We start from the raw sequence: 20420 nt of genomic DNA on the forward strand, positions 1-20420 counted from the left end.
CCTCTGCCTGGAACACTTCTTCCCAAGCCATACACATGTCTGACCCTCCTCATCCATCAAGATCTCACTGCCAACTTCCCCTTCTTAGTCATTTCCTATCTGAGCACCTTGGTGATTGATCTTTACAGAACTCAGGGCAATGAGAGAGTTACCACTTTTCCCTTGCTGAGTTATTATTTCCTCTTTTTCATGAGCATAGAAATCCCATCTCTCTTGAACCTCTGCATCCCCAGTGCCTAGAACAGAAACTGGCACAGAGCATGTGTGCCGGATGATACATAGAGTGAATTGAATGGGTGCTGGTGGCTCCAGGCTCATACCCTTCAATTTGCAACCAGAAGGAAAGAAGATATTTTCTTTAATGTAGCTCAAAATTCAAAGGTCCTGGGAGTGATCTTGTTGAGTTAGGTGGGGCTCTGTAGCCAGTCACCATGGAGCAGGGGATATAGTGCTTCCAACAGGAACACAGGGGGTTCAGAAACACTTCTCAGGAGAAGGAAGATGTGATGTTGCCAGTGCAACATCAGTCACACTCCCCTTTCTTCACTCCACACCTGCCTTCAGGCTCTTGGTCTAGCTGCTGCCTTGGCCTTTACTACCTGCCCCAGGCACATGCCTGATGAATTTGCTCTTCTCCAGGTTTTTACTCAGACTCCTTCTTCTCCAGGAGGCTCACTCTGATCACCTTCTTTAGTACTGCAGTCTGCTGCCACCCTGCTCCCTGGCTGTCCCAGCTCTCCTCCTTCCACTGCTCTGTGTGGTTCTTTTCCCCATAGCATTTGTCATGTTCTCATGCACTGAATAAATTACCTTTTCAATATGCTTGTCTCTCACCCCTCATCTGTGTTAAAATCAAAGCTTTGTAGAAGCAGAGATGCATCATGTGCACCCAGAACCGTGCCTGGCACAGAGAGGGCAGTCAGTAGCCTTTGCTGAGTGAATAAATATGTGTACAGTCATTCATTAGCAAGTGGGGACACAGTGGCACACAGAGCAGCAAAGTCCTTTTGCTTATTCAGGTGGGGTGATAGGCAACAAAGAGGCCAACCTTTGATATTTTGGATGCTAATGAGTGATTTGGAAAAAAATGGCTAACAGCCTAGAGGATTCTTGAGGAGTGATGATTGTACTTTAGCTAGGAAGGGAGGTCTGGGAAGGTCACTTTAAGAACCTGACATTTCAGTTGGGATGTAAATGTTGGGAAAGTGGCAGCTGTAGAGGTCAGCAAGGGGCTGCTCCAAGCATAAGCTTGGAGGTCAGCAGGTCCTTGGAAATGAGAGAGGAGAGGCAGTCAGGCCAGATTGTGAGTGGACCTAGGGAAGTGGGAGGAGTTCAATTTCACTCCAATTTCCATGGGAAGCCATTGGAAGGCTTTAGGCAGGGAGTGAGATGGTCCAGGTTTGCTTTGAGGGGCTGTGGCAGTGTAGGCTTGCTGTAGAGGGCAGGAGGAGGTGAGGAGGATGAGTCAGAGAGGCTGTGTAGTCAGTTGTCCAGGCTGGAGACTCAGGCCACTCTTGAAGTGGGCATTGTAAAAAGTAGCTGGACTTGGGATATATTTTGGAGATAGTACAGGCAAAACTTACTTATCATTTTAAAAAGAGGTATAAGAGAAAGTCATTAGTTATTTTTCTCCAACAGAATTTTTAAAGTTGGTATCCCATCAGATGGATGGACCACAATGTCTATTTTGCCAAGTATAACGTGCACCCATGCTTTAGTGCTGATTCCCATGTATGATGTGCAACCTTATTTTTTCCTCAAAAATTTGGACAGAAAGTGCATATTATACAAGGCAAAATATGATATAGAAAACACACTCAATTACTGGAAACCTAGGTCATTTCCATAAATTTACCACATGGATAATGCTTCACTAGGCATTCTATATAAATCTTTGTGAACATCTTAGGTTAGTTCTTTAGTATACTATTCCTAGATGCGGATTTTCTGGGTTCAAGGGTGGTAACATATTTAGTGTTCTTTGTCTATATTATTAGATTATTTCCCAGATATTCCAACTTCATTCATGAGTGTTTGAGAAAGTCTCTATACCCTCTCATCCTCTTCAACCTCTTGTAAGGTTATTTAATTTTTAAATCAATTTGATAAGTTGAAAATAGTATCATAATATTGGTTTAATTCATATATGTGCATATATGTGCATGTATATATATATATATATATTTACTAGTAATGCTAAACTTCTCATGTTCTTAAACTTTGAATATCCTGTTTTGTGAATTATTTGGTATTGTACCTTTGCATTTCTACTGGGCTTTTTTTTCTTTTTGACTGCTATTTTAATCCAGGTGACTGCAGGCAAAAAGAGGATTCAACACACTAGCTAATTTGAGGAGAGCTAACTAAAGGGACTATTTATAAAAGTGTAGATTGAAGAAACCTAAGAGGTAGTGGTTACCCTGGGCTAGTAATTAGGTTTAGGCTGGGTGGAGCTGGAGTGGCTCCATTTCCATCCCTGGACCTGAGGGCACAGGGGAAGTCATGGCTAGCAGAACCTAGGGTAGGGGGCGAGGAGAGAGAGGGGGAAAAAGGGAGACAGAGAGAGCAAGAGCCAGCCCTGGGAGAAGCAAGCTGACAGGAGCTGTAATCTTTGGTGGAGACTGATTGGGGCCAAGGAAATGAGTAAAGTAGGCCCTCCTTATCTGTGGTTTTGCTTCCAGTTACACAATGTCAACAGCTGTATGAAATATTAGTGAAAAATCCCCGAAGTAAACAATTCACAGCTTGTAAGTTGTGCATGGATCTGAGTAGCATAACCAAAGCTGGTGCCACCCACCCCATCCTCTGGGGACACGAATCATCCTCTGTCTAGTGTCTTCGTGCTGTAGAAACTAACAACCATTACTCCCTTAGCTCTCTCAGTTGTCAGATTGGCTGTCGCAGTGTCACAGTGCTTGTGTTCCAGTCACCCTCATTTTACTTAGTGAAGGCCCTGAAGTACAAGACCAGTGATGTGGGCCATTGGGATGTGCCGGTGAGAAGCCACAAAGTGCTTGTTTTAAGTGAAAAGGTGAGTCTCAACTTAATAAGGAATTTTATTATCTCATGTTATTGCAAGAAGAGAGGTGAGTGCCATAAGATATTTTGAGAGAGCCTATGTTCACATAAATTTTATTACAGTGTATTGTTCTAACCATTCTAGTTTCTTATTAATTATTGTTATAAATCTCTTACTGTGCCTAATTTACAAAGTGAACTGTTTCATAAGTATGTATGTATAGAAAAGAACGGTATGTGTGTCAAAACAAAGTAATGAATGAATATATACAAATATGAATATACGTGAACAAACATATATCTGGCCTACTCTCTCTCTATATATACATATATATACATATACATACATCAGTTTCTATTTGTAATATATTTTTATATTTTTTTATTTTTTAACATTTTATTATTTATTTATCTTCAGAGGGGAAAGGAAGGAGAGAGGAAGGAAACATCAATGTATGGTTGCTTCTCGTGCATCCCCTACAGGGAACTGGCACCTGCCGGAAACTGGCCTGCAACCCAAGCATGTGCCCTGACTGGGGATCGAACCCCGATCGTCTGGTTCGCAGGCCCGCGCTCAATCCACTGAGCTACACCAGCCAGGGCTCTATTTGTAATATTTTTGAACCTCATTTTCACTGAAAATTATATCTTAGACTTTTTAATATTGTTTTTATAAAACAAGGTTTTAAATGTTTTCTCTCATTTAGATGAGCCATACTTTACTTAGCCAACTCCATATATTTGGACATTTAAAAATATATATTTTATTGTTGTTCCATTCCTCCCGCTTTACTCCCTCCACCCTGCACACTCCCTCCCACTCACATTCCCACCTTTAGTTCATGTCCATGTGTCATACTTGTAAGTTCTTTAGCTTCTACATTTGCCATACTATTCTTGCCCTCCCCCTGTCTATTTCTACCTACAATCTATGCTACTTATTCTCTGTACCTTTTCCCCCTCCCTCCTTCTCCCACTCCCCTATTGATAACCCTCCATGTGATCTCCATTTCTGTGGTTCTGTTCCTGTTCTATTGTTTGCTTAGCTTGTTTTTGTTTTAGGTGTGGTTGTTAATAGTTGTGAATTTGTGAGTTTGCTGTCATTTTACTGTTCGTGTTTTTGATTTTCTTTCTCTTAGATAAGTCCCTTTAACATTGCATATAATAAGGGCTTTGTGATAATGAACTCCTTTAACTTGACCTTATCTGAGAGGCACTTTATCTGCCCTTTCATTCTAAATAAAAACTTTGCTGGATAGAGCAATCTTGGATGTAGGTCCTTGCCTTTCATGACTTGGAATGCTTCTTTCCAGCCCCTCCTTGCCTGTAAGGTCTCTTTTGAGAAATCCGCTGACAGTCTGATGGGAACTCCTTTGTAGGTAACTGTCTCCTTATCTCTTGCTGCTTCCAGGATTCTCTCCTTCATTTTAATCTTGGGTAATGTAATTATGATGTGCCTTGGTGTGTTCCTCATTGGATCCAACTTGTTTGGGACTCTCTGAGCTGCCTGGATTTCCTGGAAGTCTATTTCCTTTGCCAGACTGGGGAAGTTCTCCTTTATTATTTGTTCAAATAACTTTCCTCCTGTTGTTCTTCCTCTTCTCCTTCTGGTAACCCTATAATTCGGATGTTGGAATGTTTAAAGATGTCCTGGAGGTTCCTAAGCCTCTCCTCATTTTTTTGAATTCTTGTTTCTTCATTCTTTTCTGACTGGATGTTTTCTTTCTTCCTTCCTTCTGGTCCACTTCATTGATTTGAGTCCTAGTTTCCTGCCCTTCACTATTGGTTCCCTGTACATTTTACTATATTTCACTTGGCATAGCCTTCATTTTTTTACCTAATTTGTGACCAAATTCAACCAATTCTGTGAGCATCCTGTTTATTAGTGTTTTGAACTGTGCATCTGATAAATCGGCTGTTTGTCATTTAGCTGTATTTTTTCTGGAGCTCTGATCTGTTCTTTTGTTTGGGCCATATTTTTTGTCTAGACACTCCTGTTATGTAGTGAGGGGCAGAGCCTTACATGTTCACCTGGGCAGGGCAACCCAGTCTCTGGGTTGTGAAGCTGTATGTGGGGGCAGGGTCCCAAAAGGGAACAACTGTGCTTACTTCACTCTCTGCCAGAATTCAATCACTTCCCTCACTTCCCACAAGCAAATTGGGCCCTTCTGGTGCTGATTCCTGTGAGGGTGGGTTTGTGTACATTCTAGGACCCTGTGGGTCTCTCCAAGAAACTCTCCTGTGAGGCTTGGAGTTTCTCCTGGCACTTCAACCCCCACAGGTGTTTTCAATTGGTGTTTTGAGGCTTTATTTCCCCATGCTGAGTCCCTGGGTTGCACAGTCTATCTCGCTCCCCAGTTTCGCCTGGTTTATATGTGCATGAATGTGGGACTGCCTGGTCTGCCAGCCACCTTGTGCGCCATGCCCCTCCACAATCCACAGCCTCGCTGGGTCCACTCACCGTTGCCTTGTGTGCCTGGGGTCTTCCAACTGCCGCTTTGCCACAACCCCTCTCTGCCTGGCTCCCCAGCTCCGCCCTTCCTACAGGTCTGGATGAGTTTGTCTACTTTAACTCCTTGGTTGTAGGATTTTCATACAGTTCAATTTTCTGTCAGTACTGGTTGTTTTTTGTTTCTAAATTGTTGTTGTCCTTATTTTGGTTGTACGAGGAGGCACAGTGTGTCTACCTATGACTCCATCTTGGCCGGAAGTCTATTTTTGGACATTTATGTTAAATCTTTAATAGCTGGCTAAATGACATAAAATTTTAATGACATTAGAAACAACTAAATAAAATCAAATTGGAGTTAAATTAGATTTACAATTAACTTTTAAATTATTTGAGGAATAGTGACATCCTCATAATATTGAATATTCCCATATACAAACTTGGTATGTACAGGGTCCAGCAGAAGTAAGACCTCCCTGAGTGTGGTTGGTCGGGTAAAAATATGGGTGTAGGCCCTGGCTGGTGTAGCTCAGTGGACTGAGTGTGGGCCTGTGAACCACACGATCGAGGTTTGATTCCCAGTTGGGGCACATGCCTGAGTTGCAGGCCAGTTCCCAGCAGGGGACTCATGAGAGGCAACCATACATTGATATTTCTCTCCTTCTCTTCCCCTCTAAAGATAAATAAATATAAAATCTTTACAAAAATGTTAATACTATAAAAAATATGGGTATAATAATCTGTAGTTTTAATTTGAAAATTTCACCTAAAATGTCATATGGTATGCTTGAGTGTGATATTGTTATATTACAGAATTACATGCTTATGATTTTGTAATTAAAAAGAGGCACTATTTGTGTCAGACCCTTTATATATTTTTTTCTATTCCTCTCTTGTTTTATATCTCTCAACAAAGATGTATAGTTTTCTTCATATAGTTTCAACAAATTTATCCATGCTTATTTGTACCTTATGTTTTGCTTTGTTATTTACAAAACATATTTCTAACTGGGTACTGCTGATATTGAGAAAGCTATTAAATTTTGTAAATTACTTTCTGACAGGCGCTTAGCACTTCCCTTTTAGTTGTCTTATTATATTTTTATAGCAGCTATGAATAATAATACATTTTTCTGGTGTTTTGTAACATGGAAAGAAGGCTGCTTTTCATCAGTCTTTGCACAGGCAGGAGACCCCAGGATGCTCTTTTAGGGCAGCAGCGATCATGCCTGTGCTTTTGTTAGTGGGAGCGCCTCCCCCATTGGACAGAATGCTGTGCTCTCGCATGGCGATTGGTTGCCATCTTGAGTGAAAGACCCAAATATCCATTTAATCCTACTTTCCTAAAAGTTTAATAAAGAATGGATATTAACTTGCCTTAGGTATCATTTTGATGTCTCTCAAAATGGTGGTCAAGGTTTTTTCTTTGGTCCGTGGTTGGGTATGGTTATATGACTATTCTCAAATATAGAAAACTTATTAGCTGGTGATAAACTATAGGAATCTCTTATATGCACAAAACTTATCAGTTTGTGGCATGGTAATTTGATTTACTGGTATTTTATATAGATGTCATATCACTATTCATAAGTAGATTAACTTGAGGTTTTATTTTCTCTATAACTTTTAGTACCAAGCTTATCACATAAGTAAAGCCTTAAGAAGTCCTGTAAGAAAGAAATCTGTTCAATTCTGTAATCCTAGAATTTTCAAAATTATTTGATTATAAAATCTGCTTTTTATATTACTTGTAGATATTAAGTAAAAAGTCAAATGATAGGAGAATATATTTATAACATATACACCAGGGGATTAACAGTAAGAATTTATAATGAAAAAAGTAAATCAATAAGAAAAAGTAAACTATCTTATAAGAAAATGGACAAAGAACCTGAACAAGTAATGAACAAAAGAAGAAATCCAAATATTTGAAAAGATGCTGAGTCTTACTGAAATGAAAAAAATTATATATTTTTTAAAATGGAAATTCTTTTGCTCTTATTGAGAACAAAGTAATTGTAAATATGTAAGATCAGCAGCATTAGTCAGCTTCCGCCAGAGAGTTACCTTCTCCCTCTGACCTTGTCTCCTTCTTCCAAGGCCCCTCCTGATGCAGTGGGGTCCATCTGGATAATCCAGGACAATCTCCTTAAGATCCTTAATGTCATCATGCCTACAAAGTCACTTTTATCATATGAGTTAAAGTTCTCAGGTTCCAGAGGTCAGGGTGTGAATATCTTTGAGGGAGGAGGAGGCTTTATTCAGCCTGTCAAACAAGCGAACTTCTTTTTGGCTAAGGGAAATATTTGAATGTATGCAGTGAAGATGTACACACCAGGATATTTGTACTGGAGAGGCAAAGAAACTAATTAAACTCTCAATAATAGCTAAATAACAGAATACAATAGCATAGAGTACTGTGAAGCATTCAGTAATGTTTCAGTGTATGTACTGGCATAAAGTAGTCTTGTTTCATGGGGAAAAGTCAGGTCACATTATGCAGGGTGGGGTAGAGTAGGTTTACAGCTGTGAATATGTGAAACAGAGTTTACTGTTGTATTATTATTGATTAATTACTGTATATTTCAATACAAACAACTGTAAACCTACTTTTGCCTCACCCTGCACATTTATACTTAAAATATGATATACTATATATATATGCATTTGTACAGGTATAAATATGCAGAGCAGGAGTCCTCTCTTTGGAGAGAACTGGAACTGGAGAGAGAAGGAGGGTAACTTTATATTTTACCCTATATATTTTATACTGTTTGAATTATTTTTAACAATATAAATGTCATATGTTATTTATATAATAAAAAATAAGTTCACTGTAAAAAGTACAGAGGAAATAAGTAGAAAATTCCTAGTAACTTTGTAGGGAAGAAAAGGGACCATGATATTGCAGGCAAAACCATTCCTCAACAAGGTAGGAAAAGTTTTATTGGCTTTATTTCAGTTTAGCTATAAAAGTGAAATGAAACTGCCAGAGCCAGAAATTTAAAATGTACAGGACTTACTACCAAGCTCTGATTTACAGGTTTTTTTGTATGAACTAAAGATTCGTTGTTAACTTTGAAAATGAAGAGAAAACAGGGAAGTGGTTCTTTTAAAAATATATTTTATTTATTTACTTATTTTTAGAGAGGGGGAAGGAAGGGAGAAAGAGAGGGAGAGAAACATTAATGTGTGGTTGCCTCTCACACGCCCCCTACTGGGGGACTGGCCAGAAACCCAGGCATGTACCCTGACTGGGAATTGAGCCTGTGACCCTCTGGTTTGCAGAATGGGCACTGAGTCCACTGAGCCACAGCAGCCAGGGCAGGGAAGGGGTTCTTGAACTACCAGAGTCCTGTGAATGCAGAGGGTTTGAGGGTACCTAGAGGTCCTTGGGTTCATGAAGTAACAGTCCCCTTATTACCAGTGGTACCACTGGTACCACTCCATCGGGAGGAGGTGGGGAGTGGGCAAAATGGGCGAAGGGTTCAGAAGGCATAAACTTGCAGTTATAATATCAGTCTTGGGGATGTAATTTGCAGCATGATGACTACAGTTAACAGTACTACAATGTTTGTATTTTGAAAATTGCTAAGAGAGCAGATCTTAAAACTTCTTATTGCAAGAAAAGAAAACGTGTGGTGGATGGGTTAGCTAGCCTTACCACAGTGATTATTATGTAATATATACAAATATTGAATTATTATGTTGTACAGCCGAAACTAATATTATATTATATGTCAATTATACCTCAATTTAAAACATGGGTTGCAAACCTATGGATTGTAAACTCTGGCCCACAGTTGAGCTTCTCAGTGATGTGTGGGGCAGTTAGTGATCTTTTTCAGCCCACCTGTGGAGACTCATCTCCACATCACTTCTGGGGTGCCCATTGTGTCCCCCGTGGCTCAGACACACCACACCCTTTTATGTGCCCATGTCTTTGCAACATGACTCCTCGCTGGGTGGTCTTTTCTACTTCCTTCTCTGTCAAGTAAAATGATCACCCTTTAGTCCAGGAAGGGCTTTCTCTTCCCTAGTTCTACCTGCCCAGGTAGGTAGCTGTGCTCTCCTCTGGCTCTCTAGCCATTGACTATTAAACAGTTTTATTGTTGTTAATGTAATACATGCACTGGGTTTACAAACTCTAATGCAGCTACAGGTTTGAAACAGAACACATGCCCACTGTACTCTAACTCCAGCTTTCCCAAAGCCACTACTTAGAATTCCTTCCATCATTACTTCTACATTTCACCCCTTGTCCACAAAGGACATACTTATGTTGTATGCTTTTTCCATTTTATATGCTATCAAGTGAGTTCCTATGGTGGAGGGTGAATATTTAGCTATTTTTACTGAATTTCTTTCCCTGCTGATGGTCCTCTCCCCATTATGTTTACATACATATTTTTTAGTTAAAGTAACATTCAGTATGTACATGATTATGATGATTAATATTGTTTACCTTGTGTTACATTTTCTTCTTGTGTGCCTTAAATTTTTTCTGAAATTAATAAATACCTTTATTACTTGTTTTCAGACAAGGTATCTTTTAGGCAAATGCCAGAAAGAAGAGGAGGGACCCAAGGGGATACTTGGGAGAAGAGCATTCCATAGAGTCAATTTCTTGCACAAAGGCCCCGAGGTGCGGGTGTGCTGGGAGTGTGTGAGACACAGCCCAAGGCCAGTGTGGGTGAAGTCCAGTGATAAGAGGAAGTGTTGGAACTGATGCAGTCAAAGTGGCGGACCAAGCAAAATCCCTAGGGCCCCTGAACGCCATGGTGATAACCTTAAATTTTATTCTGAATATGATGGGAAGCCAGTGGAAGATTCTGAACACAGGGATGACATGGTCAAACTGCTCTCTTTTAAAGATCACGCAGACCGCTGTGGTGGGCCAAGCCATCGCTGTAATAGGGGTGTAGCAGGGAGGCCCACGGAGAGGCCACTGCCCCAGTCCAGGGGAGAGGTGATGGTGGAACGGATCAGACTGGTAGCAGTAGGATAGATCATTTGAATTCTGGGTCTATTTTGGAGGTAGAATTGGTAGAATTTGCTAATAGATTGGATGGGAATGTGAGAGAAGAGCCCATTAATTCCTATTTGCCCCTTTTTCTGTGGTTAAGAGAAGAAACAGAGGGATCAAGGACTTCAGTGACTTGTACCAGGTTACACAGCTGATTAGAAGACAGTACCCATCACATGACCTGGCACACAGTAGACACTTACGTTTACTTATACCAATAATCAGTCAACTAACTAACCAGCCAGAAAATGAACCAACAGTGTTTATGGGCATTCCCTTTGTTTCCAGTTTTGTGGAAACAGCAAAGCTAATGCTGCTTATGACATCATCCACAACAAATATTTACTGAGCGGCCTCTATCTCTCAGCTACTCTTCACATGTTATCTCAGTTAATCCTCATAACACCTGTAGGGAACCATATTACTATCACCTCCACTTTACAGAGAATGAAATGGAGGCTCAGAGAAGATGGAGTCATTCCCAGGGCCACACACAGCAAATAGTTCAGCTAGTAGTTAAACTCAGCTTATTTTAGAACATATGGTCCCAGTATCAAAAGGGCTTATGCTCTGACTGGTCCACACTACATGAGAGTGCATCAGTGAAGTAGTCCATCTTTAGTGCTCTAAAACCAGAATGAGTTTGATTTTGAACTGTAAATCAGATTCAGAATGAGATGAAAGAAGGAGGGAGCCCTAAGTGCCAGGGACAGGAAGAGTACCAGAGCCTCCTCGAAAGCCTAGAGCCTGATATGAGTGTCATAGTCGAGGGTCAAGGAGAAGCCTGGCCTGGCTGTATTGAAAGTTTCTGGCTGAGAAGTGGTAGCATAATTGGCCTACTACTCCATTCCCTGGTCTACCCAATGACGCCCAGAAGTTCCTGGTGGAGAAATCCTGTGTTTTCTGTTGAAGTAGGGTAGAGGCCAACTTAAGGCTTTTATGGGCCCCTACATACCCTTACTTTAAGAAAGCCCCACCCTACATAGAAATACTAAAATGCACTCATGTTTCAAATTAAGTACAGTTTATGTATAACTATACTCAACAGGATTTTACAATGTGTCATGTTTAGTCTCAGATTTCCTGAGACCCTAAGGCAATAGATACTACCTTCCAAAGTGAGGGGAGGCTGTGCAGAACTAATCAAAGAAGGTTTCAGAGAACTTTTATTTTGACTCTTTAACCCTTCACTCACACTGAGGGTACAACAGAGTCAGGAATTTTAAGAATAAGGGAGTTTTTTGGTGAGAATTGGTGAGTCCCACCCATTTTGCCTTTAAGGGAATATTCAGGGCATCTGCCCCTTCCTTTCACCTCAGGTCTAGAGTGGGGTGCTTTAAGAAGACCACTTGCGCCCTGGCTGGTGTGGCTCAGTGGATTGAGCGCGGGCCTGCGAACCACACGATCGTGGTTCGATTCCCAGTCAGGGCACATGCCTGGGTTGTAGGCCAGTTCCCAGCAGGGGACTCACAAGAGGCAACCATACATTGATATTTCTCTCCTTCCCTTCCCCTCTAAAGATAAATAAAGAAAATCTTAAAAAAAAAAAGACACTCGTCATTTAAAAAAAAAAAAGAAGACCACTTGGAAAGCTTAAGTGTTTTCCCCACAGTCTGAGCAACACAGTGGCCTGGCATCTAATGGACTCCCCAGAAATCTAGGGTGCACAAATAGTTGGCTTGACTCTGGACAATGGAATAGAGATAGTAAGCTGCACGAGGGGCCAGTGCCCTCAGAGTGTGATTAGAGGAGGAAGGCACAGCTGTCTCCCATGAACCAAGGCAAGATGTGTGCATGGCACACCTGGCAGAACTGTCTTAGACTTTGACCACACAGTCATGTGAAGGGTCAAGTGAACTGCTAGACTCTCAGGATAAGAAGGAGAAAGCAACCTGCAGGAGAAAGACATCCCAACTGAGCATGTTTGACTCCAGATGCCAACTCTGGTGCCAACTCCCAATGATATGAGCCTATCTGCCTTTTTTATTTTGGCTCCCTTTGCCCCTCTGCCATGGTTATCCAAGGGGGAAAGAAGCTTAATTGTGAGAAATGATAAAAGGAAGTAGCTAACCACATGTTCCCCCAATACAGGCAATACATTTCAAAGGATCCAAAATAAAACTGCCTTATGAATACACCTCAAGAGTCACGCCTCTTCTACCAAATGGCTATGCATATGAGTTAAAGTTAGTTGATACCTAGTTGTATGTTGTTGACAAGGGAATACTTGCTAATTTTGACTTTGTAGACTTTCTTTAATATTGTGGAGATGGCACCTTATCTTACTCTCATGCTTTAAACATTTTCATAAGGCCTTAGAAGTCTTGTGTATCCTATAGCACATACTGGGTTAAGCGGCTGGAAGATCTCTGGTCTTAGATTCGAAGGTCTGGATCTAATATTGAGGTTTGTGACTCCAGGCAAATCAGTTCTTGTCTCTGGGCTCTGGACCAGTTGCTCCTCCTATCCTGATTGGTTCTAAGACTCACATCTCTGGGATTTCATTGGTAGCTTGTGGAACCTAACATATAGTCCATTTAAATAAATGCTTGTTTGCTTAATGAATAATCTAGTGACAGCTGGATTCCCCCCAAAGATCTCCCAACTTTGCCCTTGTCTGTTTGAAATGCCAGGATATGAAGCCAGGTGTGGGTCAGAGGAGGACTCTGCCCCTGCCCCTGAGGGTGAGCAGGCCCACAGACCTCCTACCTTATTGAGAGTGTTGAGAGCAGCCTGGGCTGCCGTGAGTGCTGGCTCTGCTTTGGCCAGGTCTTCTTCACAGTCCTTCTGCTTCTGCTCCACTTCCAGCATGATGAGAGCCACCTTCTGCTCCTCCTTGTCTGCCAGGGCCTTCTCTCTGCTCACCTTGTCAGTCTCTATGCCCACTTCCTGAATCAGCTTGTCTGCATCTTCATTCTTCTGCTTCAGCTCCACCTCCTGGATGGCCAGCTTGGCTTTCAGGTCATCCACCTGCAGCAGAGACACACTGAGCTTATTGGGAATGGACGGACTTCAGAAATGGCCCTGGGGATCTGACCCTGCAGAGCAGAGCTCTTAGCTGGGACAGAGCTCCCTGGCCTGGGAAAGGAGAGGAACTCTGGACTCTCCTGCTACAGTCTGCCAGGTGAAAGATTCTAAGCAACACATGCTCTCACCTGACTTTCTCCTTGATGCCCAAATGACTCAGGCAGCTTCTCACTGACCTTGGTGCCTGTGTCTTATAAAAATTCATGTGCCAAACATAATACTTTTCAAATAGTAAGTCCTTAATAAAGATATCACTGTTTAATTGAAATTGGCCATAATGGAGTATAATAAGAATTTAGCAAGCAATCTATTGTGTATCCTGAGATATTGAATACATGAATGGACAGTGGCCAGACCATATATCAAGTAGAACTCTGACCCACAACCGTAGCTACCTGCCCAAGAAACCAACCCACTACTTACACTAAACAGTTCAGGATACCAGCCTGCTGTCAGTCGAACTTGTAAAAGGCAGATTACTGTCTGGGTAACAATCCAAAAGGAGAAACAACACCCTCTGTAACAACTGAGCCCAAATGGCCAAGACTTGATTTATCACTGACAACTTCCTTAATTGTTATCTGTTTTCAATTTAGGACCAACCAGAAGGAGTCAAACATGCACCCCTGACTGATCACACAGGGCACCCCATTTTTAGTCAGCCCCCCTACATCTTCCCCAGGCCAGAAGCCTCCCTCAGGGCATGGCTCAGGCCTTTCCTCTTCCCACTAGAAAGCGCTCCTCCTCCTCTTCCTCCTGCCTTTGTGCCTCAGCCAAAATGCAAGTGCAGGTGGCCGACTCTCTTGATAGAATCAGCTCTGAACAAAGAGCTTTTGCTTTTTCTCCTTTGCTTGGTCTTCATTTATTCCTATGATCCAGGCTGACCTAGTTGAAACAGGGCAGCAAGAATCTCAGTAGTCCTGATCAGCCAGGTTCCCCATCTAGCCTTCCTATTTATATCCATTTTGGGGGCAGTAATGAAGGAGTGGGCATATCTAGGGAACTGTCTATTTCTCTGATCAGCTGGACAGAGAGGGATGGCTTCCTGTGTAGGTTCAGTTCAGGGGAATGTGGTGGTTCTCAGAGTGTGGTCCCCAGACCACCAGCATCGGCATTGTGTGTGTACTGGTTAGAAATGCAAATTCCCTGGCCCACTCCAGACCTACTGAATCAGGAAGGCTGGAGGTGGGGCCTGGCAACCTGTGTTTTCATAGGCCCTCTGGGTGATTCAGAGGCTCATGGTGGTTTGAGACTCACTGGCCTAGAGTCAAGGGCATTTCACATGAAAAAGAAGACTCAGGTCTGTTTATTTCTGGAAAGTAAAAAAGCCATTTGTATTTGCAATATGGCCCATAAACTTTACATTCCAGAATGGCCTCTCGTCTCTCATTTTTCTGCAGTCTATTTCATGCAACAACCAGAGATTACTTCAGTGCTCCTGGAATACGTCAAACAGATTTAAATGCTTTATGATGCAAAATACATAAGGGGAAGTATAAAGCAGAGTCTTAGAAGCCACTGATAATTCCTTCTTTATGGCAGATCAAAAGAAAAGAAAGCAGAATAAAAAGAATGCCCTTTAATTTTGTGTATTCATGAAAACTGGAGCCTTTGCATTAACCTCAGATGGAGGCCTGCTCCCTAGAACACGTCTTATATCCCCATGTTGGAAGGTTAATATGTTTCCATCTCCCCTTGTTCAGTGGCAGAGAGTTATTTCGACAAGGACAAAGATGCAATTGTAAATCAAAATGATTGAACCATATAATCACTCCACTCAACAAACACACCAGTAACTTTTCGTTCCTTTTTAAATCTTGGGAGACTTGAGAAAATTGAAGCAGTGTTTTTTTCTTTGTTTGTTTTATTGATTGCAGATATGGCTTATGACCTCAGGCCCAAGGTAAATAATGACCTGCACTGTGAATGGGAGTTTTATAGCTCTTAAGCTGTGGCACCAAGTGACATGAGGGTCCCTCCAGTTCGAACGAGGCCATTCCCCACAAGGCTGCAGAGAGGGTGTAACCTAGTTGCATTTCATGGCTCTTCTGCAACAGATCAGGACATTAAAATAGGTAACTTCAAAGTTTTTTCTTTCTCCCTTATTCAGAGCATTTGAGCCCTCCTCTGGATCTCTTGTTATTTAGACACTCCCACACCTGGGTAGCAAGAGGGCCACAGAGACAGAAGAGACACTTTCCCTCAGACCTGCCAGCTCTATGAATACTATGTGCAGCAAGTGGGGGATGTTTGTGGAGAGCAGAGCCAATAAAATGGCCTTGGTTCAATCAAAATAGCATAAATGTATAAAACCAAGTGGAGTTACTCATGTCAACCAAGACGGCTGCCAGTCAGTCATGACACTTTGGTTCAAGAGGAAAACTACCTAAGTCATGCTAGACACATCTGGCAAGGAGACGCGCTCAAGATATCTGTACACATGATCATAACAACCGTATCTACAGAGTGGAACTGATACAGGGTGCAGCCAAGGCGGGGGCCAGAAAAGATTTGGAATGGTGTCCAGAACTAGCAGGGCCATTGAGAGCTGTTTTGCATAGCAACAGTTTTGCAGCTAACTTCTGGAATGGTTATTTAACATATCTATAACCTTTAACTGGTTTCATAGATATGTTAAATAGCTGTGGCCAAGTTATGGGCCAGGGAGAAGGGAGTGGCGGCTACCCACGCTGGAACTGGGGCTGCTTCTCTGAGACAGTGTCTGTGTGAGAGCCATGTGGCTTTAGCAGAGTGAGGACCCCCTCTTGGCCAGGTGAGGAAGAAAGCCACACCATTTTGGAAAGATGTAGACCCCTGTAGCCATTAGGAGAGAGAACCACACGGTTTCAGCAGAGTGCAGACCCCCTCTTGGCCAGGTGAAAGGGAAGACTACGAAGCTTTGCCAGAATGGAGATCCCTGTGGCCAGGTGAAGAAAAAAGACGTGCTTTTGGTGGAGTGTGGCTTTGGAAGAAGAGGCCCACGTGGCTTTGGGGCGCTCCCTTTGGCCGAGTGGCCTGGAAAGCAGGAGAGACTTTGACTGGAACTTGGTACAAAGAACTCTTGCCAGTGGAAGGTGTTGCATGACTTTGGATTAATTGGAGATCCTGCCTAGACAAGCGACACAGCTCACGCGCCAGCTACCTGAAAAACGGACGTGTGCTCTTTTCCTGATTTACGGTACCCAGAGTTGGGACAGTGGGAGAAGGGAGCGCTGTGTGTGTGTGTGTTGTTGAGGGCAAGGGGAACTAGCCAGAACATAGCTGTAAGGAAGCAAAAGGTGTTTTACTAACTAACGCAAAGAGGCTCCGGGACACGCCCAAAGAGCAGGGTGTGTTCCAGGATGCGGGTTAAGAGCAAAGGTTAGTCAGGCAGATAGCCATCTGGACAGTCACTAGGGAGGGAAATTTTGCCCCTGTGCATGAGCTCAACTGACCAATCAAGTAAAGGAGCACGAGCCTGTGCATGAGCTCAACTGACCAATCAAGTAAAGGAGCACGAGCCAGTGCACGAGTTAACTCACCAATGATCAGTAACCCTATTGTGCCCCTGAGCCAACCGCTAACCGCCACATCTGCTTCTGTATCCAGCTTGCTTGCGCGCCTCCTTAAAACCCTAAGCCTGTAAGCATTTGGCGCGACTCTCATTTGCAGCCCTTGCGGGCACTGTGTCTCCGGACACTTTGGAGAGGTCGCCCCTGCGCAGGTTAAACTTGGCCAATAAAGTAACATCTTTGGAACCCTGAAAGTCTCCGACATTTGTTCTCGCGGTTGGTGAATGCAACGTGTGTGTGTGTGTGTGTGTGTGTGTGTGTGTGTGTGTGTAGGTGTATACCCTTAAAGACTTTAATATTTTAAGGAAGGCATTAGGCCTGAATAGCATTAAATAAACATTTTGTTTCCTTTTCACAAATCTCTGGCATTGAGAGATGTGTTTCCAATTGGCGATGGACAGAAGAGCCCAATAGATATTAGTATACCGTCCTTGGGAGGGGCCCCTGTTTTCTGAAGCAGTTTTTGGCATCCCTCGGTGGGCCAAGTATTGCCCCCCCCTCGGACCCTTGTTCGGTAACAGAACCACCCATGGATAGGCTCATGGGGAATTGCCACACCTGCCATCAGGGGTGCCAAGCAGAACAGCCATGTGCCACTCATAGGCTCCTGGGAAAATGCCACACTTGACATCAAGGGTGCCAAGACATTTATTGAAAATACCCAGAAGGGTGGAGTACACCACTTTCAAGGTATATCTGAGGCAGGTTCCAACCACTGCTGTGACAGCCAAGCCCCACACAGCAGAGTGCTGCTCCACATCACACTGATCTCCCTTAGCATTGGCTGCTGGAGGCTCTGCCCTGCTGGACTGAGGACTTTGCCTACCCTGCCCATGTGGCTCTGGAGATCCTCCCTTGCAAGATGCTGACAACTTCCTTGCCCACTGTGCTGTCTCCTGGACATGCAGACTGAGACTCTGGGACTGGGGTTCCCACTGATTGCTGTGTGTGTGTGTGTGATATTTCTCTTAGATTGGTAGAGTGCTGAGTAGGATATTAATGTATGCTGATGTTCTACTTTGAGTGAAACTGCATTCAATAAAAGCTGAGTGAGTAGCATAGTTACTGGGTGTGACTCTCATCTATTCCTTGGAGCCAGGCTGCTCAGCAGGCAGCAAGCTAAGCAGTTGCCTGCTGACTTATAGGGAAGACTATATCACGAACGTATGCTTGTGACAGTGTTGTCTGAGTGGGTGATAACAAGATCATAGTTGGAGACCCTCCCTTCTTCAAGGATCAGGTATGTTATGCCAAAAATAGAGGTCCAGCTTCCCAGGACCTTCTCCTCAGAACTCTAAACAAAGGAAAGGGAACCCAGGATAATCAACAGTAGTAAACATTCTCCTAGGGGTTGGAGGCCTAGAGGTATCTTTTTTCTGAGCTCTGAGTTCATATAGTTACCCAACACTTGCTGATATGAACTTAGACTTCAAGCATGTTTTCCTCTTAGAAATAGTTGTTTCCATCTATACTAGATACTTGCTATACTCACCTGTCCAATAAAAATTTTTCATTCCTGTTCTGATAACATGGTTTGATTTTCCTTTGGAGAACTCCCCCTTCCCAAAATCCTACAGTCTGGGTGGGATTGACTTAAGAGGGTGTCATTTGATCCTGGGATGGCCAATGAAAGCATTCAAGTCACAGAGATTGGTTCAACCATGGGTAAACCAAAGATCCAAAGAGGCCAATTGGAACTGCTGATCATTAACCCAGGAACCTGGCTGAAAATACCAGGCAAAGGCCTTTCTTTTTATACTGGGCTACAAAGCAGACATAATACAAGCCATGGGAGTTGTCTGCCTGAAGAGGGACAACCACTGAGTATCCAGTTCTAGCCTTGTCCAAATTAAGCTCTATTCCATACTTCTCAGTTATACAAATCAATGCATGTCTTTTTTATTTTTCTTAGTGCTGTTCAAGTATAGAAAATGTCTCCATTTTCATCTCACCACATCCTGCTTCCTCATCCATCCCCACTTCCCAACCTTGAACCTACTCCCTTTGGCTTTGTCTATGTATCCATTATATGTGTTCCTTGATGGCCCTTCCCCTATTATCTTCTATTATCCCTCTCCCCTCTCCCTTCTGGTTACTGTCAGTTTTGCCTAAACAAGCTTTGGCTGGATTTTAGTTAGCTGCCATCAAAAGTGCCCTAATAAATATATCATGTGATCTAAAAGTTTTCTCTCTCTCTACTCCTTTCCTCTGCTCTCTTCTCCTCGCATCCCCTTCCCTCTCCTTCCTGCCCTTCTTTCCCCTCCTGTCATTTCCTGCTTTTCATTTTTTTCCTGTTTGCTAAGTAAATTTAACTTAGTTTTTTTTTTTTTTACTTGCAACAAGAGTCCTGAAGAATACATCATTGTAAATTATTAGCTGTCAACTTCAGGTAAATTAGGTGGCCTGAGATCATTTGAAACCATAGATAAACTGAATTTAAATGTTCTCAAATTGACAGACTTGTGGATTAAATCCTACAGGTAGTAGCTGTAGGCCTTTTGTGAATATTTCTTCATTCCAACAGCTCCACTTCCTCACGAATATGCCCAGGTTGAATAGAGAATCAAGGATGAGAGAAGGTTCTGAGGATATCAGTGAGAGATGAATTGAGACCCAAGTCAGGGTTGGGGGCTCTGACTGTGTCAAGACAGAGAAAGCAAGTTATATCAACTATGAAGATTTCAGCTGAAGCTGAAGCAGAGAGAGATGCCAAGTGAAAACCCAGAGGGACCAGCCATTCATCATCAGAGCTGATGGGAAGTGGAGAGCCACACCACAGTGTTTCATCAGCTGCCTCCAGGAGCCTGACACAGAAAGGGGGAGGAAAAGACCCTGCAGAGGAAAACAGCCAAGGGTAGAGTTAGAACTCTGAGTGGCTGCCCTCCAAAGACCGAGTTTTTAACCTGAAATCACCAAGTCAGCCTGAAATGCAATATTGAGAGGTTTCTCCTCTTAAACGACAAAGATGGATCCAGAGCTAAATTTAGTTATAGAAAAATAAAGTTACATTTCTGACCAGCTGAGGCTAAGCATGAAATTATATCTAAAGTTTAGAAACTATAGATTAGTATGTAATTATTATTGTAATCATTACCATTATTATTACTACTTCTAATACAACTATTATTGCCAAATACATTTAGAGTCTATCTCAGCTAGAGCTATGAGATTAATTAAGTCTACTCCCACTAGATTATGAACACCAAAAACAGTCATAATTGAGTAGGAGGATACTGACTGATACAATATAATTTGAGCTGATATCTTTTTATCAGTTTATGATGATATGTTTTTAAATATATTTTATTGATTATACCATTACAGTTGTTCTATTCCCCTCCTTCATTCC

At 42.5% G+C, this 20420-nt stretch overlaps 1 protein-coding gene across 6 annotated transcripts in view; it reads right to left on the reverse strand.

The window, feature by feature from the left end:
- Positions 1–20420, reverse strand: part of DNAH9 (dynein axonemal heavy chain 9) — a 393611-nt gene that overhangs the window by 100195 nt on the left and 272996 nt on the right. For all 6 annotated transcript variants that reach the window (XM_037028297.1, XM_037028295.1, XM_037028294.1 and 3 more), the window contains one exon: positions 13203–13463. In XM_037028297.1, coding sequence (XP_036884192.1) covers positions 13203–13463 — 261 coding nt within the window. The remainder of the gene's footprint in view (positions 1–13202; positions 13464–20420) is intronic.

Source organism: Sturnira hondurensis, unplaced genomic scaffold (genome assembly GCF_014824575.4).
Source record: "Sturnira hondurensis isolate 20B ecotype Veracruz unplaced genomic scaffold, ASM1482457v3 Scaffold0019835, whole genome shotgun sequence".
NCBI classification, from domain to species: domain Eukaryota; kingdom Metazoa; phylum Chordata; class Mammalia; order Chiroptera; family Phyllostomidae; genus Sturnira; species Sturnira hondurensis.